Source organism: Pseudochaenichthys georgianus, chromosome 11 (assembly GCF_902827115.2).
Source record: "Pseudochaenichthys georgianus chromosome 11, fPseGeo1.2, whole genome shotgun sequence".
NCBI classification, from domain to species: Eukaryota; Metazoa; Chordata; class Actinopteri; order Perciformes; family Channichthyidae; genus Pseudochaenichthys; species Pseudochaenichthys georgianus.
This window is the reverse complement of record NC_047513.1, coordinates 33,505,287-33,527,322: the sequence shown is the minus strand read 5'-3', so window position 1 is coordinate 33,527,322 and position 22,036 is coordinate 33,505,287. Positions and strand designations below refer to the sequence as shown.

At 41.0% G+C, this 22,036-nt stretch overlaps 1 protein-coding gene across 1 annotated transcript in view; it reads left to right on the top strand.

Annotated features, from left to right (window-relative positions):
- Positions 1 to 22,036, top strand: part of ctdp1 (CTD (carboxy-terminal domain, RNA polymerase II, polypeptide A) phosphatase, subunit 1) — a 120,059-nt gene that overhangs the window by 31,321 nt on the left and 66,702 nt on the right. Inside the window, exon 9 of the mRNA XM_034094173.1 lies at positions 3,126 to 3,279. Coding sequence (XP_033950064.1) covers positions 3,126 to 3,279 — 154 coding nt within the window. The remainder of the gene's footprint in view (positions 1 to 3,125; positions 3,280 to 22,036) is intronic.

The window sequence follows — 22,036 nt, the reverse complement described above, 5'->3', positions numbered from 1 at the left end:
ACCCTCGGGTGTAGTGCAGGACTTTCACCCGTAGATGCATAAGTGGGTATCTTTAGACCCGGTGAGGTGGTTTTCTCGAAGTATCTTTGCAATTAATTTTTTTTATCATTTAATATTCCAGCTATTCCTCAAAAAACATGTTTTGGGTATCATGCCATTCACATTTTTAATTTACATTTTAAGAAATTGTAGTTTTTGTATTTCTACCCCAAGCTTCCATAAGTGGGTCAAAAATGACCCGCATGCATTTCCTATGGGAACCTCTGGGAACCTTTGATTCTTATCACCTGTTGCCGTCAGGAATACATTCACTGTAGGACACACAGACGACATCACAAGCGACACCTCTCGGGAAGATTATTTTACACAGCAAGATCTGAAACCTGTCAGTGTAATAATAATAATACATTATATTTGTATAGGGCTTTTCAAGGACTCAAAATCGCTTTACAATATAAGGGAAGGTTAGGGTGGGGGGGCGTATAGGACTATCAAACTTGATCAACCAGCATGGATTAATGGGGGGTGGGCTTTGAGTAGACAAGAGGAGAAGAGATGAGTTTTGAAAAGGGACTGGGATACTGTGAGGGTCTCAGAATAGCGGAGGTCTTTGCATCAATATGTTCAAAACGTTTTTTTTCAAAATGTAAAAAAAAATTCAAAAAATTCAAAATAGTGAACAATTAAACATAAAATATTTCTAGTGTGAACCGAAAATATAATACTAAATATTATACAAGTGATTTTTCTGAACCAAAATGACATAAAAACACATTATATATTCTAATACGGGTCCTTTTTGACCCACTTATGGAAGCGTGTAGGGTCCAGTCACTCGGGCACCGAAGGGTTAAAGAAAGTAGTGAGAGTTACGCTCCTCTGTTTAGTATTGACAGTAGAATGGTATTATATCGGATCTTATATGTATTTATTTTTCCTCTGGGCCTCGTTTCCTCCCTGAACTGAAACAGCTGTTTTGTCGTTTCCTCCCTGAACTGAAACGGCTGTTTTGTCGTTTCCTCCCTGAACTGAAACGGCTGTTTTGTCGTTTCCTCCCTGAACTGAAACGGCTGTTTTGTCGTTTCCTCCCTGAACTGAAACGGCTGTTTTGTCGTTTCCTCCCTGAACTGAAACGGCTGTTTTGTCGGTGCTGCACGACTTAATTTCCCTAAGTGGAGACATGCAGTGTCTTCAGCGCTTAACTGAGAAACAATAACTCCCAGACAAGCTTTTATTTAGACCCTCCAGAAAAACGCGGGCTAAAACCCATGATTATGCGATCAAACATGCGGGGTTTTATGTGATTTTATGCGGTGAAATTGCGAAATATGCTAAATATGCGGAAAAAATAAATATTGGGATGTTTTATTTATTTATTCTCTCTCACACACAACCTGCCACTAACGTTAAACCCCGTTACTATTCAATTAAACACATTCAATCTTTATTTATTGTAAAATAAATTGGGCTATTTTAATCACACTCTCACACACACTTCTCCGCCTCATTCTGTTTTCATTTACTCTGACCAGCTTCAATCTCGTAGGCTTCTCACCTCGTTTCTTGTAGCCCTCTAAAGGGTTTTGGAGGTCGATGCCTCGGTGAACGTGAGTTGTTTGGCTTTCTTGTCCGCAGCAGCAGAAAGTATTTTCGAATGTTCGAATGAATCAAAGTGGGTCGTCACCGTGGATGTTCTCTTATGCTCCAACACACAGCTGCACGGGGTGCAGAATAGTTTCCCCCCACTTTCGTGCAAGACATCGGGGAACTGCTTTGCCCGGTCTTTAGCAGAAATGTTCGTCGGTAAATGAGATGGATTCGATTTTTTCATCTTGGTGTTTTCTCTCGTGTGAGCTCCACACGTTCACTCTACGGTGTTGTTTACCTTCTGTGATGCGCGAGCTGATGACGTCACATCATCGTCGTCGTCATCATCATCACTTCAAGACGAGTTAACCTTTTCTCAACTTTGTGTGGAAAAATGCGGGGATTATGCGGCATTTTGCTGATTATGCGGTCAATTCTGCGATGGCAGAATCGCGTTTTTCTGGAGGGTCTATTTATTGTATGGCGAAGAGGTCTTAAAAGGTATGAAAAGGGTCTTAAAAAAGGTCTTGCATGTGACTTCAGGATTCCTGCACATGCCCTGCTCCTGGAGTGTCTTTATGAAGCTTGTGTGCATGTCAATGGTCAGCAAAGCCTAAAAAGAGTGAAGCACTAGAGCTAGTGGAATAGAAAGTCATTTAGGCGATCTCTCTTCACCGACGGTCACGGTGGCTTGAAATGTGTTTTAATAGAATATATCACGATGTAATTGAATATCACAAGCTTAACATCGGCCCACATAATTCATGGATTAGTGGCTTCGTGGAGTTTTCAGGGAGTTGCATAAACTTGGATTTTTAGCACCAAAGAAGATCTGTTTCATTAAGCGCTGCCGAGAGGAAGTCACCCGCATAAGATTAACATCCAATTGTTAATTAGAGACGGAGAATCTTCTCACTTCTGCAGCTCCAGCCTTCACTTCCTCACCCTAAACCCATCCTCTGCGGAGTGTGAGAAATGTGAGCAATGTGCTGATTGCGTTCAGTGTTTGCAAATGGATGCTGCTCCCGTTTCAAAATGTAACAAGATAACAAACGGGTTTGCAAAAGCACTTCACGTAGAACGAGGAAGAAAGACGATGAAAGCACTTAACCGACCGTATAAAACCTTTTATCTTAACCTGTAAACGGAATAAAAACTAGAATCAGGGAAATCATATTCGTAATAGGGATGCCAGCGATTATTCGAATATTCGCTACAGTCTCCATAATCGAATATTATTTTTTTTAATCGATTTTTTTTTTAATGTTTTTTTTTTTCCTGGCTTAGTTTCAACCAAAATAAATATAAATATATATATGCTAATAATAGTAATAGTATTAATAATTGTAAATGGTCATTGGTCACACCAACAGTTTGTTTTGTTGGTCGGTCGAATAATCGATTATTATTCGCCAGGGCTGCCGAATAATCGATTTTGATCATGGTCAGTTTCTGGCAACCCTAATGTATTTTATTATCTATAAACCTGCGCTAAATCAGATCAGCATTGCTGATTTCTTTGTTATTCGTTCCGACAGAGGAGCTTCATCGAGCCAGCAGGATGGAGCGGACGGATCGAGCCGAGACGACGAGCAGCCCGGTCCGTCTCGAAGGAAACGTCAGCCGAGCATGTCTGAAACGATGCCGCTGTACACGCTCTGCAAGGAGGACCTGGAGAGCATGGACCGAGAGGTGAGTCAGGGTTTCCGCTAGCTGGTAAAAATACATTTAAAACCTGTGTCAGGCTAGGAAATGACTTCACTTCTAAAAGGGTTAAATTAATAATCTTTTTTCTCAAAGCAAGGATAAACCTGTGAGTTGGATGTAGAGAAGTCAGAATCAATATAGATGTTTTTATTTTAAAGTACATTCAGATTGAACACAGTAAAGAAATGTAAATTATTGTGTCCGTCCAAAAAGAAAACATGACTTATAGTGAAACCCACCCTTGAATGATGCGATGGTAGACTACAAGCTTTAGGAATCCAAACTATAACATATGATAAGTACCCTGTATCAAGATTGATGCAAAACAAGTGACCTTTGACCTTTTTAGAGAGGTTTAGCAACAAAAACCCACTTCTGGGGTCATTTGGGTGGATTTGCCATATCTCTGGAACCCATTGGTCGATTTTGATGATTGACAGCTCTTTTTAACCGTTAGAGCCAATAGAATCGAGGGGAGGTTCCTAAATCCACCTACACGTTACCATTGAGAAGTGAGAGTGATGCGCACGCAGCTTGCCCAAACCGAAAGCTATGTTACGCTCTGAAAACTGAAAACTAGGTTATAGCCATAAATATGAAGATGGATTATCAGTAATCATTTCAAAGTGACACGGAGAAATTGGATTAACCTTCAGCAGCGTTTTTATCGTTTTAATGCCATTGAACACGACTTTTGATCAGAAAACAGCAACGGTACGACGTATTTGCCGTTTTGGCTCCGTAAAGTGAAGTTGTCTTTGCTGGCTTTCGATGCCGCGAGTTTTGGTCGTGGAGTGATGATACTAATACCATTGGAATCTCAGCTTTCATATGATATCTTGTTTTTGCAGATCCGATGAAGTATAACATATTTATACCGTGAGTTATGTGCTAAGTGCTAATTCAGAGGCGGAGTTGTTTTGTTTCGGTAAAAATTGTTCATATCGTCAGTTAGCTGAGTTTCTTCCCGTTAAAGGGATAGTGGAAATCCGCGAATTTTGGGTTTAACTTATGTATTTTTATTAAAAATAAGCATAATAAACCATTTTTTTTTTTTTTTTCAATTTTACTGCTCCCGACCACGCCCTCTCAATGAAACGAAATACTTCGGGAATCTTCGGGTGATGACGAAAACAAAGGAAGACGGGCACAAACATTGGACGAGGCACGAGTATTTTATTATGTTTTCTGGCTGATTTAATGCATCATTAGCCTGTACCATTGTGTACAACGCCATTTATTGCCTGTCGATTAGGCGACCGGAGGCCTCGTCATCCGATAATCCGGTACACAGTGTCGAATGTGTACACTACAGTCATCATATAGACATGATAGACTAACAGTACTGTGAGTACAGCCTACACTTGACAGGCAGCCTGGCTAGCCTAGGATTAGGACCATACTACGTCAAAAGACCGATTGGCTCTAGCTGTATATCATGCTAGTATACAATTCATTTAAATGTATTCATGTAATTAATGCCCATAAGGCTGTTACATATACAATAATAAATGTGACAAGATAATTTATGTGAACCTGACCCTGGTATGTTGTGAAATGTACCCTACATGCAGTCATCCTCGGGCATAGCCATAGGCCTACAGTGCATGCATGCCAACTTTTGCAATATATAATATAGCGCCTAGCGTGAGCTATGCGTAGGGACCTACCAGTCAAGATTATTTGTGCGTAGGGGTGCATCATCTGGCGCCTGGTCCTGGTCATCCTCGACATTGCCCATGCCGTGAACTAACTCCATCACCTCGGGCTCGAACAAATAAGGACGTAATGGTCCATCGTCTGGCTCATTATTCTCACCATCGTCGCTTACTGAACCGGATTCAGATTCAGTTCCTAAAACTACATTTTCGCAGGAAAGCCGAGAGGATGTTTCTGACTCGCTATCATCACTGGATACCTCGTACAATCCTTCTTCTTTGTCTGGTATATTTGCCCTTCCACGTTCATTCTGCATAGACGCCATGGTTTGTTATCGTTTCGTCTTCCTGAGTTTTCCTCACTTCCGGTTTGGCTGAATCGATCATTTCGTTTCTAAAAAAGTTCGGGGAAGCTGCAATGAAGTGCTTCTAACATGCGTAAGGCAATTATTATATTTTTTTAATCAGGTGTGATTGTTTTGGTACGTAATTATGCTTGTATATAAGTTAAAACGAAACTATGTGGGGTTCAATTTCCACTATCCCTTTAAGTGGGTGTAGAGGCTAAGCCAACGCTTTATGCCTCTGAGAATCCGCTTTGTGGGTGTAATTGACGCACACCTTGTTTGCTGCCGAATAAAAGTCAGGAACAAAGTCTCCAGTTCGAAACAGTCCATTTATTTCCCTTTTTACTGGTTTCTTTCCATCATTCACCGCACGATATTACGGTTTACACAATACCTTTCGTGTGTGTGTGTGTTCTCCGTGTGTGGTCAAAAACTGTATGGGCCTTCCGGCGGAACCTCTCACCAACAAGGTTCCTACCTTTATACCCACAGTTAATTGGCTCCTACAGTGGGTATGACACATTCATAGTTTCTTAAATGTTAAGAAGCCCTTAATTTAGTGTTAATTCAGAGGCTCGGCATTAGACTTTTGTTTCGTTACAAATAGTTCATATCGTCAGGTAGCTGAGTTTCTTCCCGTTAAGTGGGTATGACACATTCATAGTTTGTTAAATGTTAAGAAGCCCTCGGACGCTGTTTCTTGCAACATGTTGCGGGCTTGACAGGTTGAGAGTAAGAACAGAAGAATGTGATGTAAATGAGTATTGCGTGTGTAGAGGAGCGGATATTACACGTTGATCAGCGGAAAAACGATGTATTATATAAAAAAACTCAGCAGGGATTCTGGGTTGGTGTTTTTCGTGGGTTTTATTTCCTTTGCCAGCTCACAGCGGGACATAAGTGCATCCACCTGCAGAATTACCGCTCTGTCGGAGGGCCGAACTGCAATTTCCCACATTCAAATAACCTTTGAGGATGTCACCGTAAAAATCGCCGTGCTGTAACGTTCTGCTCCTTTCCACCTGTTCGTTCGGACTTCCTGCTCGACTTCACCTCTGATCTGCTTTCTTTTGCAGACCTGTAATGAAGTATTTATTTCCTAATCAAGCACTTACTTATTTACTTACTGCACACAACAAGTACACTCGTCTCCATCTTCAGCCTTCACCTCCTCACCCTAGATCAGGGGTGTCAAACTCAATTTCATCACGGGCCAAATCAGCATTATGGTTGCACTCAAAGGGCCGGTTGTAACTTTAAGACTATATCAAAATACATATATAAATATTTAATATATAAAATAATGTATTTTATTACATTATTGCCTCTGCATTGGATTATTATCGGATAGGGTACGTCTGAAAGCAGAAGTCTAGGGCAAATAATTGCAAGTCTCTTCAGTGAGAATGTTACAATGATTTAAAAAGAAATGACATTTTGAAATAAAAAGTAACTTTAAAAAAAAAAAATCTAATTCTGAGAAAAAAGTCTAATTTGAGATGCATTGTGGGACATGTAGTTCATGGGCAACATGCTTCTGTAAAGTAGCACGTAACCGTCTAATAAACATATAATATTTTTTGCAAGCTCTTGTGGGGCCACATAAAATGAAGTCGCGGGCCGCATTTGGCCCCCGGGCCTTGAGTTTGACACCCCTGCCCTAGACTCACCATCTGCAAAGTGTCTGTGCTGATTATGTACAGTGTTTGCAGACAAACATCAAAAAGGATTATAACACGTAACCTAGCAAAGTTACAAAGCGCTTCACATGGCAAACAAAAAACACATTAAATGTTATATAAATTATCATAACTGTAAGACAGGGGTGTCAAACTCAAGGCCCGGGGGCCAAATCCGGCCCGCGACTTCATTTTATGTGGCCCCGCAAGAGCTTGCAAAGAATATAATACGTTTATTATACGGTTACATGCTACTTTACAGTATATCTACATGTGTTCATTTTAATTAATTTCTCATTTTATAGTTATTTATCATTTTACATTTTTATCTTTGATTTATCCTTAATCTGTGTGAATCTGTGCTGTGCTGTTTTTCAATCTTACCCTGTTGCTGTTAAACCACTGAATTTCCCGACGGGGATTAATAAAGCTCCATCTTATTTTACAGAAGCATGTTGCCCATAAACTACATGTCCCACAATGCATCTCATTTTGTGACATGCACAGTGAAGAGACTTGCAATTATTTGCCCTGGACTTCTGCTTTCAGACGTAGTTAATTATGAAGTTATTACCCTATCCGATAATAATCCAATGTAGAGGCAATAATATAATATAATACATTATTTCATATATATTTATATATGTATATTTACATAGTTACAACCGGCCCTTTGAGTGCAACCATAATGCTAATGTGGCCCACGATGAAATTGAGTTTGACACCTCTGCTGTAAGAGAATGAAAGCCCTATATAAGCGTATTTTAGACAACGAATTTATTTTATATTTTATTAATTGTTATGATTGTTTACTTACTGCACATTAGAATTATTTTGCAATTAAACTTTACACTGTTATTGGTAGCTGCATGGTGTGTAAATGCTGAGATACACTTAATAATATTTAAACGGGAACATTATTAACATATTATTACACGGCTTAGTTGAATACTCGTTTCTGATTGTTCAATATGGATATTTCCGAGGTAAGGGATAATGTGCAGCGAGGCGGTCATTACGGGTAAAAGAACACCCGACAGGCTTTTTATTGATTTAAAAAATAGTATTGTTGATTTAAAAAGAAGTTTTATTGATTTAAAATGACATGCATCCGCTAAGAAAAATAGTCCGTAGTTACCGTTTGAACTACGTAGCAACGGCAGGAACTGCTTCGATAGCGTTTTGATTACAGATTTGAAAACATCGTTGCTTCCTTTAAGAGTAGCACAATTCATTTAGTCAAACCTTGGGAAGTATCTCGATATCCCTGCCCTGATGCCAAAGGAACTGCACACTGAATATGTGTCGCCGTTTGATGTCTATGTCTGGACCGCTGCGTAAGTGTTGAGGGGTTCTGCCAGTCTTTAAATAGTGTCATAGCCCATCATGTGGTCCGTCTTTTTGCCTCTCTTACTTCTCCGCTGTTTTCTTGTCCCTCGTCTTTTCCTTTTCTTCACTGGGGACTCATCAGCCACTAACTAATCCAAATGACTGCTCTCCAAAGATATTACAATTAATATTACAATCCTCCATGTTGCTCTCAGACGGGAGACGACGGAAAACCAAAGACAAGCAAACAGTTTGAAAAGCTTTTCGGCCAAACAGTTAAATCGACCGGACTTCTTTGTGCAGATGTGAGTGTCTTTGTGTAGATGTGAGTGTCTTTGTGTAGATGTGAGTGTCTTTGTGTAGATGTGAGTGTCTTTGTGTAGATGTGAGTGTCTTTGTGTAGATGTGAGTGTCTTTGTGTAGATGTGAGTGTCCTTAATTAACAACGGTCAATAAGTGCTTGACAGCGGTCCGTCTGTTCTGGATTAACAACGGGTCACGTGTTCTGAATTGACCAATCAGAATCGAGTATTCAACTAAGCCATGTAATAATACTCGATAACACACCGCTGCTAAGCAAAATAATGACCAAGATCAAGACTTTTTTAAATAATGACGCCTCGCTGCACCTTATCCCTTTTTAATTAGAGTTCACGGCATGCATTTTATTTTTTAAAGCAAAAACCTCCAAAGATCCTATTTTTTTTCGTAGTTTAAGAAAAATATGTACCGTACTTTTCGGACTATAAAGCGCACCTGCATATAAACCGCAGCAGCTAAATTGTCCGTCTGTCTTTCCACTTTCACTTTGGCGCTACCTGTCTCACTCTTTTCCGGCCTCCAGCTTTTCCTGCTGGAGCCCGGAGCTTAAAGGCGGCGGGCGCGGACCGGTCCTAGAGCCCATAGAGTTAAAGGTGGTTAATTTTACCTGTAAAATCCATAGATTTAGGAGGTTCCCTAGTGGCCGTTAGCTGCACAAAAAAAATGGGGAAAAAAGTCGCGGTTTATAGTCCGAAAAGTACGTTATGTCTTTAATGTTAAATTAACTCATGATTATTTATTTTCATAATCGAAAAAACCAATGAGAATCATGATTATCACAGATATTGAAGTAAGTCCTGTGCACTTACATGTTGATTTTACAATAACTTTCCCTACAAACCGTGACTTCGACAAGAGCAACCACAGTTATTCTGAAAATCAAACCAATTCCAATAAATTACAGTATTTCCGTGGTCATGACAAGGATTTTCCCAGTATAATTTGATGGTTTTGTTGTATTTTTTATTGTAATATCTCAGATTGAATGCCTGTGCGCCATCAAATCTTGTCATTTGCTTTGTGTCCTTCTCTTATGTTTCTTATTCCTTATTTTCCGTCTACTTTTTCTGCCGTCCTCGGAGGCAGGTGAAGTGATTACTAAAGTCTGAGAGCTCTGCACCTCCTGCTCGGATAATACTCCGAGATAATACTTGCAATTCTGATAATGCTTCGGCGGGGGGGAAATGTGCTGAGCAGCTCCTTGAGATCTGTGAGGGCCTCTCAGCGGGTGATTACTGTGAAGAAAGAGCTTCAGGCTCCTTCACGTGGGATTTGACATGTGCCAAGAAATGAAGTCACGTGTCGGTTAGGCGTCATTACGCTTTCCCTTTTGCATATAAAAGGAAAACTACATCGGAAATATGCATTATACGGTTTGAAAATAAATCCAAAACGACCTGAGAGGTTAAAAGTATGCAATATGCTGAACTGAAGTGTTTATTTAAAGCAATAAATGGGTTTTTTCATAAGATATTAAAGCAACTTAGCGCTCCAAAAATCAATGTTTTTGTATTATATTTCATATTTGAATTGCAATGGATCCTGCAAGCCACAGTATGGTCATCACCCCTCACACCGACAGCACAGCAGATCGCGTTCACACCGGAATTAGTTCCTGGGGGTGGATTAGGCAAATGAAGCCGCTGACGTCACTTCTTCTTCTTCTGCTTTGGGTTTACTGGCAGGCCGCAAACAACTTCACGGCGTATACTGCCGCCCAAAGTCCCCGGAGTTGGGGACTGGCTTCAGTAGAAGCTGCGAGTAAATCGCCAGAACGCTGACACCTCCTCATCTCTACCGCTCCCATGTTTTCTTTTGTGTTGCCATAAGTTAGTCTCTCTGCGTTTCTGCGCTGGGCTAATGCTAATGCTAATAATGCTAATGCGAGGATAATAAAATGGCGGCTTCACAAAACATTTTTGGAGTTTTACGGGGCGTGGTTTGCAATCCGCCCAGCCAATCAGACATAGGAACCTTTTTCTCCCACGAAAGTCCCTGCTCTCTAGCGGGGACGGAAAAGGGGGTGAACAAGGTTCTCATGAACTAATTTAGTTCCTGGGGCTTTTTGGTGTGAACGCAACTACATCGTAGTTCTCAGGAACCTTTGTGGGGAAAGTACTTGGTGTGAACGCGCCTCATGTGTTAAACAACAAATGGAAAGTAAGAAATGTATGCTCCTCCCAGGCTGATTTAGTAAATGTACTAACTAACACCCAGAAATATGCAGGCTCCGTTATGCTTTCCTTTCCTGTCGTGTGTTGTATAGGGTTGAGTAAAGTTCCCTCCAGTATTTAACACATTCAGCTCTTGTTCTGTCTTGGCTCATGCTATACCCTTCCACTTCTATCAAATCTGTCTAGGAATGTTCCATAATTCTGCAAAAAAGAAAACGGACAAACAAACCAGAACCTCCTTGACTTCCTCTCATTAAACCTTTAGCTCAAACATGGTTATAGATCCTGCAAGAAAACGGTACTTTGTTAAGTGAAATCTAATTGGATTATCTGGATGTCAGCGTGATTGGTCATGCTTTGAATGAGATGCAAAACAGCCTGCCTGGTTATTAACTCAATTGAAGTTAAGTACGTTTGAAGCGGCAAGTCTTTCTGTAAATACACTTTCTTCTTTTACATCTTTCTCGCACACTTATGTTGGAAGTGGACGCATGGTTGCATCCTGTATCGTCTAAAAAGGCTTGCCCTAGAATATTGCCAAAGCTACCAGTCATTTGACATTTCTCTTTACGTTTGATATGCATATCTCCAACATGCTTTCAAGATGCTGTATGGTAAGATATTTCCTTGGTGTTTGAGATTAAAGCTTTGACAGGATTTTGCACACGTCGACTTTAAATTAGAGAATCATATTATTCTCGGTCCATCGTCTCATAGCAGTTCAATCAGGAGAGACTAGGGCTGCTCGATTATGGCAAAACTCATGATCTCGATTATTTGGGTCAATAATTGAGATCACGATTATTAAAAACGATTATCCATTTACTTTGAAAACATCCATTTATTGAAAAGAAAAATGTGTAGTATGTTTTTAACAGTTGATTACCCTGAACTTTAAGGATCATTCAACTGAAAAACCACAACAACAACAATTATTTTGAAAAGAAAATCGTTTTATTTCGATTACGTTGTTTTCGTAATCACTGCAAGCCAAAATCGTAATTGTGATTAAAATACGATTTAATTGAGCAGCCCTAGGAGAGACTTCATTTTGTTTAAAGAACATTTATTGACACATGATAAATGTAAAAGTCTTTGGCGATTAGACCCCGATCCTGAAATCGTATATGCAGCCGTGAATGCAGCCGTGAATGCAGCCGTGAGCATATAGGGACCCCCCCCCCGGGGTCTAGACACTGGTGATGATGCTGAAGATCTGGATTTGATGAGGAGAAGGGATGAAGAGGAGGTGTGATGAGGTCTTTGGATTAACTCTCCTGGCACTGGATGTGATGAGAGGAGGTGGAGGGGGAGGAGGCGGGCGGCAGCATGAACACCTGAAATCACGCTGACTGCAGGAGAGAGGAGAACTATTTAAAGCACGGTGATTGGCTGCTGGAGACTGAGGTGGAATGTAATAGGTTAAAGAGAACGCCCGTGATGAGCTGATTATATGCAGCTGCCGAGTGAATGTGTACCAGTCTTCCTGAAAGGACTTAGACACACTTTTTGGATTATTTACACTTTTACTTTTGTATTTTTGGCAATGTTTCTTCTTGGACACTTTATTACGAATATGATGTTCTTTTTTGCATCAAATTAAGTATACAAACGGAGTTAATTGTTGGCTTAGCAGAGTTGTAGCTGTGGTACTTTTTTTTGCATCCATTCACGTCAGGTTCTATCGGTAGAAATGCAAAAGCTAAGAGAGTAACAGAAAGAAGTGGTGGATCAAAGACTGTATATCTATGGAGTTTGGTAGTTAGTTAATTTCTGATCTGTAAACTGTCAGAACCAACTGTGTTCATTTCGGTCAAGTCTTAAAGAAATGGTTGAAACAAGTCCCTGGTGTTTTCACGTTGAATAAATCACAACATTTAAAGTATTTTTAAGCCTTTTAATATTAATTAAATGAGCTTCGCCAGATCCAATAGACAGGTCAGAGCCTTTATATGCAACAAAAACAACCGGACTGAATAATCAAATATTCCCTTCGTTCTCATCTGTGAACTTCTCTCACACTCAATCGCTCTAAATGTCACATTACCATTGAGTGCTGCTGGTGTTTTGGGGAACAATGGCCGGCGTGATCACTGAACATCCCATTGACCATTTCCATCTTCAACTATCACCGTGCGACATTAGCGAGAAGTTGGCCTTTAATTAAGACTGAAAATGAATGTCAAGTCCATGTTACCATGACGATGTTTTGTTGCGTAATAGTACCAATTAAAAGTAGGGTAGGTAAGAATGGAGAAACCAGCAGAAAAAAATCTGCCCCTTCCTTCAGACTTCCTCACAGAGCCCCTCCTCCAACACACACAAACGCACCCATGACCAATGAGAGCATGAGATTAGGGATGCCAGAAACTGACCATGGTCAAATTCGAAAATCGGACAGCCCTGGCGAATATTATCGATTATTCGCCGACATCCCCCCCCCCCCCGCACGGGAGAAGAAAAAAAACATGCAGACAAATGGACTTCCGTTGTTTTCTTTTCATGGTACAAAAGGGCTCTTCAGGTAGAACAGTACAAAGCAATAGCAACAAATAAACCACCATTATGTAGCATCATTAATAATAGCAGCATTGCATTACATTCAATAAATAGCCTACTTCATCGCGCATCTTCAAATAAAGGCAATGGCAGGCACTTTAGAACAATAGGCCGTACAATTCGAAGTAGGAACTCTTCTTTGAACATGCCGCTTTGTTCATCTTTAGTTGTGTTGTTCTCACTGTTCTGTATATCGCCAATAAACCAATCGCACGTGGGAAGGGGACGGGGGGTGGGTCGGTGTGTAGCAGGCTGCAGCAGTCTGCTTTACAGTAAAACAAACTGGTGGTATGGCTAATGGCCATTTACAATTATTAATACTATTACTATTATTAGCATTAGTCGATATCTTGGTTGAAACTAAGCCAGAAAAACAAATAATAATAAAAATATATATAAATAAAATCGAATTTTTAAAATAATTTTCGATTATGGAGACTGTAACGAATATTCGGAAAATCGAATAATCACTGGCATCCTTACACGAGATAAGTTTGTGCACAGATGGAAGGCTGACAGGCAGGCCATCCAGTTACTTTAGCCGAGCCGGCTCAGATGATTGGTCGAGCTTTTTACAGCGCCACGGCTTCCGCAGACGACATTTCTTATGTATTTATCGTCAAAGCACTTCATGTATTCATTGCTATCGGGATGTTAAGAGCATCCCATGGAATATAACAAGTGTTTCTGAAGTGAATTACCTACTCTACCTTTAAGAAAAAAGCACAGTGACCTTTGTGGTTCAGAGAGGAGACAAATTAAAAATGCAACAGCTACTTTACTGAAAGTGAGGGCAGATACTTTCTTTGGGCAGAAGATGAATAATTGCCACATTAGTGAACAGTTATTCTGATTTGGCAAATGTTCAGCAGTGGTGGACCCTTATGCACATAACAGAACATAATAACACATTATTATCAATCCAGATCCATTCACTTGTGCTCAAAACCATCCACAATCAAAACTATTCAATTCAGTCATCTCGCCAACAATGACATCGTAACATTTGCATTCATTTGAATAGTCATGAAGAATATGCCACATTCTCTCCTTTTCAAATAACATATATTATTGAAGCGAAGGGGACAGAAAGAGCCTTTCACGGTCTCACGATCCACGCTCACCAGATGCAATCACACAAAAGGCCTGACACGATGTACCTTCTCGGGATTAATAATAGAAACACAATTTTCCGTGTGCCTCCTGCTGCACCCGGCAAGGCGTCTAATGGGCGCCAACACTGATGGGATCTTTAGAGAAATGCATAGCTGCTGTATATGAAGGATACATTGTGCTGCAGCCACGGCGGTTACATCTCCAAACGAGAAAGCGAGGCTGTTGTGTGTCTTTGAAGCACTCAAAACAGACACATTTACTTCCTATAGGCGCTTTCAGACCGGAGTACTTTCCCAGTATAGTTCCGATAGTTCTTGAAATGTTGCGTTCACACCAAAACAATCTGGAACTAGAACTTAGTTAATGAGAACCGTTTCACCCCTTTTTCAGTCCCCGCTAGAGAGCAGGGACTTTCATGGGAGAAAAAGGTTCCCATTTCTGATTGGCTGGGCGGATTGCAAACCACGCCCCGTAAAACGCAGAAAAGTTTTTGTGAAGCCGCCATTGTATTTGCTCGCATTAGCATTATTAGCATTAGCATTAGCCCCGCGCACCAACGCAGAGAGACTAACTTAAGGCAACACAAAAGGAAACATGGGAGCAAGGGAGATGAGGAGGTGTCGGCGTTCTGGCGATTTACTCGAAGGCTAACTCGAGTCCCCAACTCCGGGGACTTCCGCCCGGGGACTTCGTGTGGCAGTATACGCCATTCAGTGGTTTGCGGCCTGCCAGTAAACCCAAAGCAGAAGAAGAAGAAGTGACGTTAGCGGCTTCATTTGCCTAATCCTCCCTCAGGTACTTATTCCGGTGTGAATAAGTCCCTGACGGAACTAAAGAGTTCTGATGAACTAAGTACGGCAAAGTACTTGGTGTGAAAGCGCATAATGTCTGTCCAAAATGCGATTACTTCTTTGACATTTCTATTACATTTAATGTCCATATTAAGTCTTTATGGCCTTAAACGTGTTTTGTGAGGTGACCCTGACTTTGAGCTAACGAAATCTAATCAGTTCCACGTTGGACGTTTGTGAGAAATGTAAAGGGGCCACTTCATTTTTAGGGGTTTTCTCTTTCCTGTAGTGTATCGCATTGGTTTTTGTGCATGGAAATGCGAAGGCAAAAATCCATGTTTTCCCTGCAGAGGGAGTTTCTCAAATTGTGCTGTTAAAAACATGCATTTCTAAAGATTAAAACATGATTCACTCTATATATATATAGAAGTCAATGTGTGAAATTTGCTAGAATTGCCTGGATTTTTGGAGAACAGTGGATTTCTCAACCCCCCCCCCCCCCTCTGGTTCTGGAGGTGACGTGAAATTGCAAAGAGTGAATGATTATCATACAGAGTGAGGTGAAGGTTTAGACCCAGGTCAGTGTCGGTGTGACATGTGGCGCCAGAAGGGCCTTCAGAGACGTGGCTCATTACGTTTGGGATCAGAGGAGATCCTGTTTCAGTCGCTGTGATCTCTGCTCTCATTCCTGCTCGTATTGATCTCTCACATCCTCGGTGAGACATATTCTCCTTGGGAGTTTCTGGGGAGGTCAAGCTTCTGGATGTTGCTGCAGTACATAGAAGCGTATTAGGGTAATGTTTAACATATTATCAAGGCAAGTTTATTTATATAGCACCTTTCAACACAAGGCATTTCAAAGTGCTTTACAAACATGAAAGACATTAAGAAACACATCATAAAATGGCATTTAAAAACACTTAAAGTGACAGGGCAGTGTGAGATATACACAGCTGAAATGTTTAGGTCCGACCCTCAATCAGTGCTAACTTTTTAGCAGAAATACTTTTCTTTGACCTCACTTTCTTTATTTCTACTTTCCTTTTTAACTTATCCATTACCGTACTTTTCGGACTATAAGCCGCGACTTTTTCCCCCATTTTCTTTGTACAGCTAACGGCCACTAGGGAACCTCCTAAATCTATGGATTTTACAGGTAAAATTAACCACCTTAACACTATGGGCTCTAGGACCGGTCCGCGCCCGCCACCTTTAAGGGGCGGGCTCCAGCAGGGAAAGCTGGAGGCCGGAAAAGAGCGAGACAGGCAGCGCGCCAAAGTAAAAGTGGAACCGAGAGACAGAACGAGAGCAAGACAGACGGACAATTTAGCTGCTGCGGCTCATATGCAGGTGCGCTTTATAGTCCGAAAAGTACGGTAGTTATTTCAAGTGTTTCATGCTAAACGAATCCCCCTTTGGACAATTCTAATCTACAAGAAAATTCCTTGGATCCTGGCCATATTTGTGTAGCATATAAAATGTATTTGCTCCCGGACATTCATGTGGCTCGCTAGTTTTGGACCCCGTCTGTAAGATATATGTAGATGTAGGATCGCAGATGTTGTGGATTCTGAACACTCGGGATATAGAACACACTGGTGATCGAAGTTACCGATGATATTGCTATGCGATATTGCTTACTTGCGTCATTTCATTCTGGAGCATGTGTCAGAATACTGGGATAATCTTAAAGATATTTCATTCAAAGTAAACATTCATATGAAACTGTGGTAATCGATATTTGGATAATGGATAAGCGTCGTCTTCATGTAAGTATTCTTTAGCAGGAAACCCAACGATGGAAGAAAGACCTATTTATTCTAATGATCATACTAACAGCAAGGCCTACTTCTACACAGACAGCTGTTGTTTGGGGGGGGGGGGGGGGGAAGTGTCCATTAATCAGTAGACAAAGATGAGAGCGATTTTAAGAAGGGTTATCCGGGAGAAATGTAGTCGGGAATGTTTTTCAGAACAAGATTCAGAAGTTACATCATTTATATAAAAAAAACCTAAAGTCCGTGAATAAACTCTGTGAAGTTTTGGAGCCTGTACCTTTTTCCAAAGTGATGTTTTCAGATCAGGCTTATGTAACCACACTTGACTTGACCTCAGCTGCGCTGTAGCACGTCTTTTCTGAGGTGACGGTGAAAAAGAAGCCAGTATCTCACTCTTTGCTGCTTCCTAGTTCTTGTCCTTAAAACACTGCTGTTTTCACGTTTGGCCCAGCTATATGTAAAGTAACGATGGGATTTCTTGATGCGCCTGTTCCCTTCAGGATGGAACCGATGCAGGGTTTTACTGCTTTATGGCGTTCGGTCTTTGATGCGACCCTGACTGACGTGAAAACGGGTGTTAGTACGGTGGCAATGGAGGTTTCTGTGCTTCTGTTGCACCAGCCTTGCCACTTTCAACTTTTCTTTGATTCACTAGAACACATGTGTCAAACTCGAGGCCCGGGGGCCAAATCAGGCCCGTGGTGGATTTAATTTCGGCCCGCAGGATAATTTCTAATTGCTATTAGATCTGGCCCGCCGGTATATTTATAGGCAATAATTTAAGCTTTGTTAGTTCCAGGGTTAATATGTGCAATAAGTTCATTTCAATAAGTTCTGCAATAAACATTGAACCAGTCCGGCCCTCGACTAGTACTGATTTTTAAATTTTGGCCCACTGTGTATTTCAGTTTGACCCCCCTGCACTAGAAAGTCACCATGTTTCCTCATTTGCATTCTTCTCCCTTGGGACTTAGGTGAGCTTTCCCCCTTTGAACGCAATCCATTTCCTTCCTCTGTGCACCGATTATATGAGTGGTATTTAGCAATCAACTGCGCCTTATTATAATAATATAATAATAATACATTTATTTTAGGGCTTTCAAACGATTAACATTTTTAATCAGATTAATCACAGCTTAAAAATTAATTAATCAGATTAATCACCATTCGAACTATGTCCAAAATAAGCGATTTCTTTATGTATATTGTTGTTGGGAATGGAAAGATAAATGAAAGAAGGCGGATATATCCATTTAACATACAGTATCTGTTTATTATAACATTTTTCTGCGTGTCAAAATGAAAGACAACCCACACACCTATCAATCATCAAACCGTGGCGTCTTAATTCATTACGTGTTGATTTCCATCAACGGGGGAGTACTTCAGGAAAGTCGACAGAGGGGGGGGGGGGCTAGTGGAGTACTTCGGGACCACAGAGTGTGAACGTTGTGATCAGCTGTTTCAGCGCAGTTCTCCAGTGATGGGGGGAGTCTCCCTCCGCAGCCGGTTGGCGTAGTTTTGGCACAGTTCCGTTGTACAGACCGACGTTAACAGCAGCCCTGTCTGTGCACACGGAGACCGACTCTGTCGTCCGGTGATCTAACCGCCTTCTGGAAAAGCTTCACAAGTACGTCGGTACGCAAATGCGCTTTGTGACACAACTGACGGTAAGCATTTCAGATTACGCACATAACCTGCGTACCAGTTATGTGCACCCCTGTACTACAGCAAGAGTATTCTCCGTCGGACTTCCTGCAACAACACCACGCCGTTATCAAAGATGTTCTATTGAGAAGACGATCACTACGTGACCAAAACCGTGGCTACTGAAATCAGTCTTACTAACTGCTGTCTGTGCAATTTACTCCGCGCGAGTTGGCAGACTTTATTTTGCTTACTTTAACATCATGTCTCATGGTGGGGCTAAGCCATTTCTTGGTATGGGTGTAGCCTACCCCAGCCATACCCTGGCGCTGCCACTGGTGGCACGTATGGGGCGGGACATTCTGCACATGCGTTAAATGCGTTAATATTTTGACACAATTAATTCAAAAAATTAATTACCTCCGTTAACGCGATAATTTTGACAGCACTAGTTTATTTATTATAGCACCTTGAAGACATGAAGAAGAGGGGACACTTGTTGATGTAGAAGAGACATGGAGAAGAGGATTTTGCATAATAGGTGACCTTTAAGATATATGCCAGTCTAGACACTGGTGGGTATGTTGATGGGATTTGATTTGATGAAGAGGTGGGATGAAGAAGAGGAATGCAGGTCTGGATTTTAGTGGACTTCTGATTAGCTCGACCTGGGCACTGGATTTGATGACATTAGGTCGATGGGGTGGAGGAGGGCTTGCAGCGTTAACGCTTAAATGACTGCAGGAGAAGACATATTTAAACTGCAGCGCGATGATTGGCTGCTGGAGACCGTGGCCACATGCAATTGGTTGGGAGCGGGCGCTCGTAATCAGCTGATTAGATGCCGCTGAGGAGTGACTGAATATGAGCGAACGTACTCTTCAGCTTAATTTCAGATATTAATAAGGCAAGGCAGGTTTATGTATGCAGCACCTTTCAACACAGGGCAATTCAAAGTGCATTAAGAAATAGTGAAGCAGAACAATATTATAAAATGGCATTTCAAAACACTCATTTAATAAACTAGAAGGCCTCTCGGAGAGCACAGACATCTATCAAGGCTGTTGCCATACAGCAGGGGTGTCCAACTCAATTTCATCACGGGCCACATTAGCATTATGGTTGCACTCAAAGGGCCGGATGTTACTATATAAATATACATATAAATATATAAAATAATGTATTATATTATATTATTGCCTCTGAATTGGATTATTATCAGATAGGGTAATAACTAACTACGTTTGAATGCAGAAGTCCAGGGCAAATAATTGCAAGTCTCTTCAGTGTGCATGTCACAAAACGAGATGCATTGTGGGACATGTAGTTTTTGGGCAACATACTTACATGTAGTAAAGTGGCATGTAACCGTATAATAAACGTATTATATTCTTTGAAAGCTCTTGCGGGCCACATTAAATGAAGTCGCGGGCCGGATTTGGCCCCCGGGCCTTGAGTTTGACACCCCTGCCATACAGCAAGTGCAAAAACAATGCATGTATCCGCCCCGTGATTCAGAACCACTCCAAAATGTGTTGGCTTTTTTCTTGGCCCATGCCCGGGCTAATCAGAAGCTGTTCTGTAATCCTGCTGATAGAAACCGCTGGAGGACTTCACTACTCCCACAGTAGCAGCTACTCCTAATTGCTGGCTTTCATTTAAAGTCAACGGCTGTCGGTTTCTTTTTCCGTGCATAAATATTTCACTTAGAGAAACCCCTCAGGCCAGATTTCAGTCAGTATAAGTTACGTCCAGACTTTGGAAGTGACATCTCAATAACTTTGCTGGACGGTAAAACAAAAATGATTTAGATGTCAGTCACATCATTTAACCTCTTTTGAAATGCATTTAAAAGAAATGGGTCATTCCTCTACCTATTGTGCGTCTTCCTCAAACGAGATAAATCATTACAGTAGAAAACAGCTTAGTGCTTAACGACATGGAGTTGCAACTGAAGGATTTAGCTTATAATAAATGGCATGCCCTAGATTCTCCCTCCCTCTAAATTCCATTTGCAATAGCCTTACTGTAAACTAGCTTTTAGTGGTCTCAAAAGTCTCATGGTGGGCTGTTGGCTTGGCCTTTGATTACAGCCAGAAAGAAAAGAAAAGCGATGTGGGAAGTTATGCAACGCTTCCATTTCTGCTAAGGTTGCAAGTCCCCTTCTGACATGGTGAACTGTGCATGGCTCTTTAAAGGGTCGTGACCAGAAGCAGAAATTGCTGCACTCACTATATACTGTACAGTGCCTTGATATGTGTCAGTATGAGCAAAGAACTCTTCTGAGGTTTACTCAGAACAGGAAGGGATTGGCACCTACTTTAAAGAGTCCTCTCCTGCTGATGTTCAGGTGTGTATCAGTATGTAGTGTCTCTACTTTAAAGAGTCCTCTCCTGCTGATGTCCAGGTGTATATCAGTATGTAGTGTCTCTACTTTAAAGAGTCCTCTCCTGCTGATGTTCAGGTGTATATCAGTATGTAGTGTCTCTACTTTAAAGAGTCCTCTCCTGCTGATGTTCAAGTGTATATCAGTATGTAGTGTCTCTACTTTAAAGAGTCCTCTCCTGCTGATGTTCAGGTGTATATCAGTATGTAGTGTCTCTACTTTAAAGAGTCCTCTCCTGCTGATGTTCAGGTGTATATCAGTATGTAGTGTCTCTACTTTAAAGAGTCCTCTCCTGCTGATGTTCAGGTGTATATCAGTATGTAGTGTCTCTACTTTAAAGAGTCCTCTCCTGCTGATGTCCAGGTGTATATCAGTATGTAGTGTCTCTACTTCATGTCTTCATGCTTTAATGTTCAAAAAGCTCTTTATTTCTCTCATGCTGCAGCACCTCTTTTCACCCTTTGTCTGAAACCAGAGCCCAGTCTGCTCTGATTGGTTAGCTGGCCGGCTCTGTTGTGATTGGACAACAGCTTAGGGAAGTCCCGTCCCTTAGCCTATCACGTACAATGGGTTGGAACTAGGAATGGGTATCGTTTGAAATGTATCGATTCCGGTTCTTATCGATTCCCCGTTTCGATTCTAAAATTGTAAAAGAAAGAGGTCAAACGTTTAGATAACAAAAATATCTTTATTCTTTTAAGCTTTAACTGAAAGTGTTACAAATAAAAAAATATACATGCAATACAAATGTATTCCACAATAGCTGTGCTTTATTTTAACTCGGCTATGCCTGTGGCAAAACTATATATATCTTTTTAATTTATGTATAATTTTTGGAATGGAGGAGGGTATTAAGGTACAATAATACATTCTACCTTAACCTTAGTATTTTTGATTTGAAGACAGGAATGCCTGTGGCATTACACTGTGCCTTGTCTTTTTCTTTCTTAGTGGAGT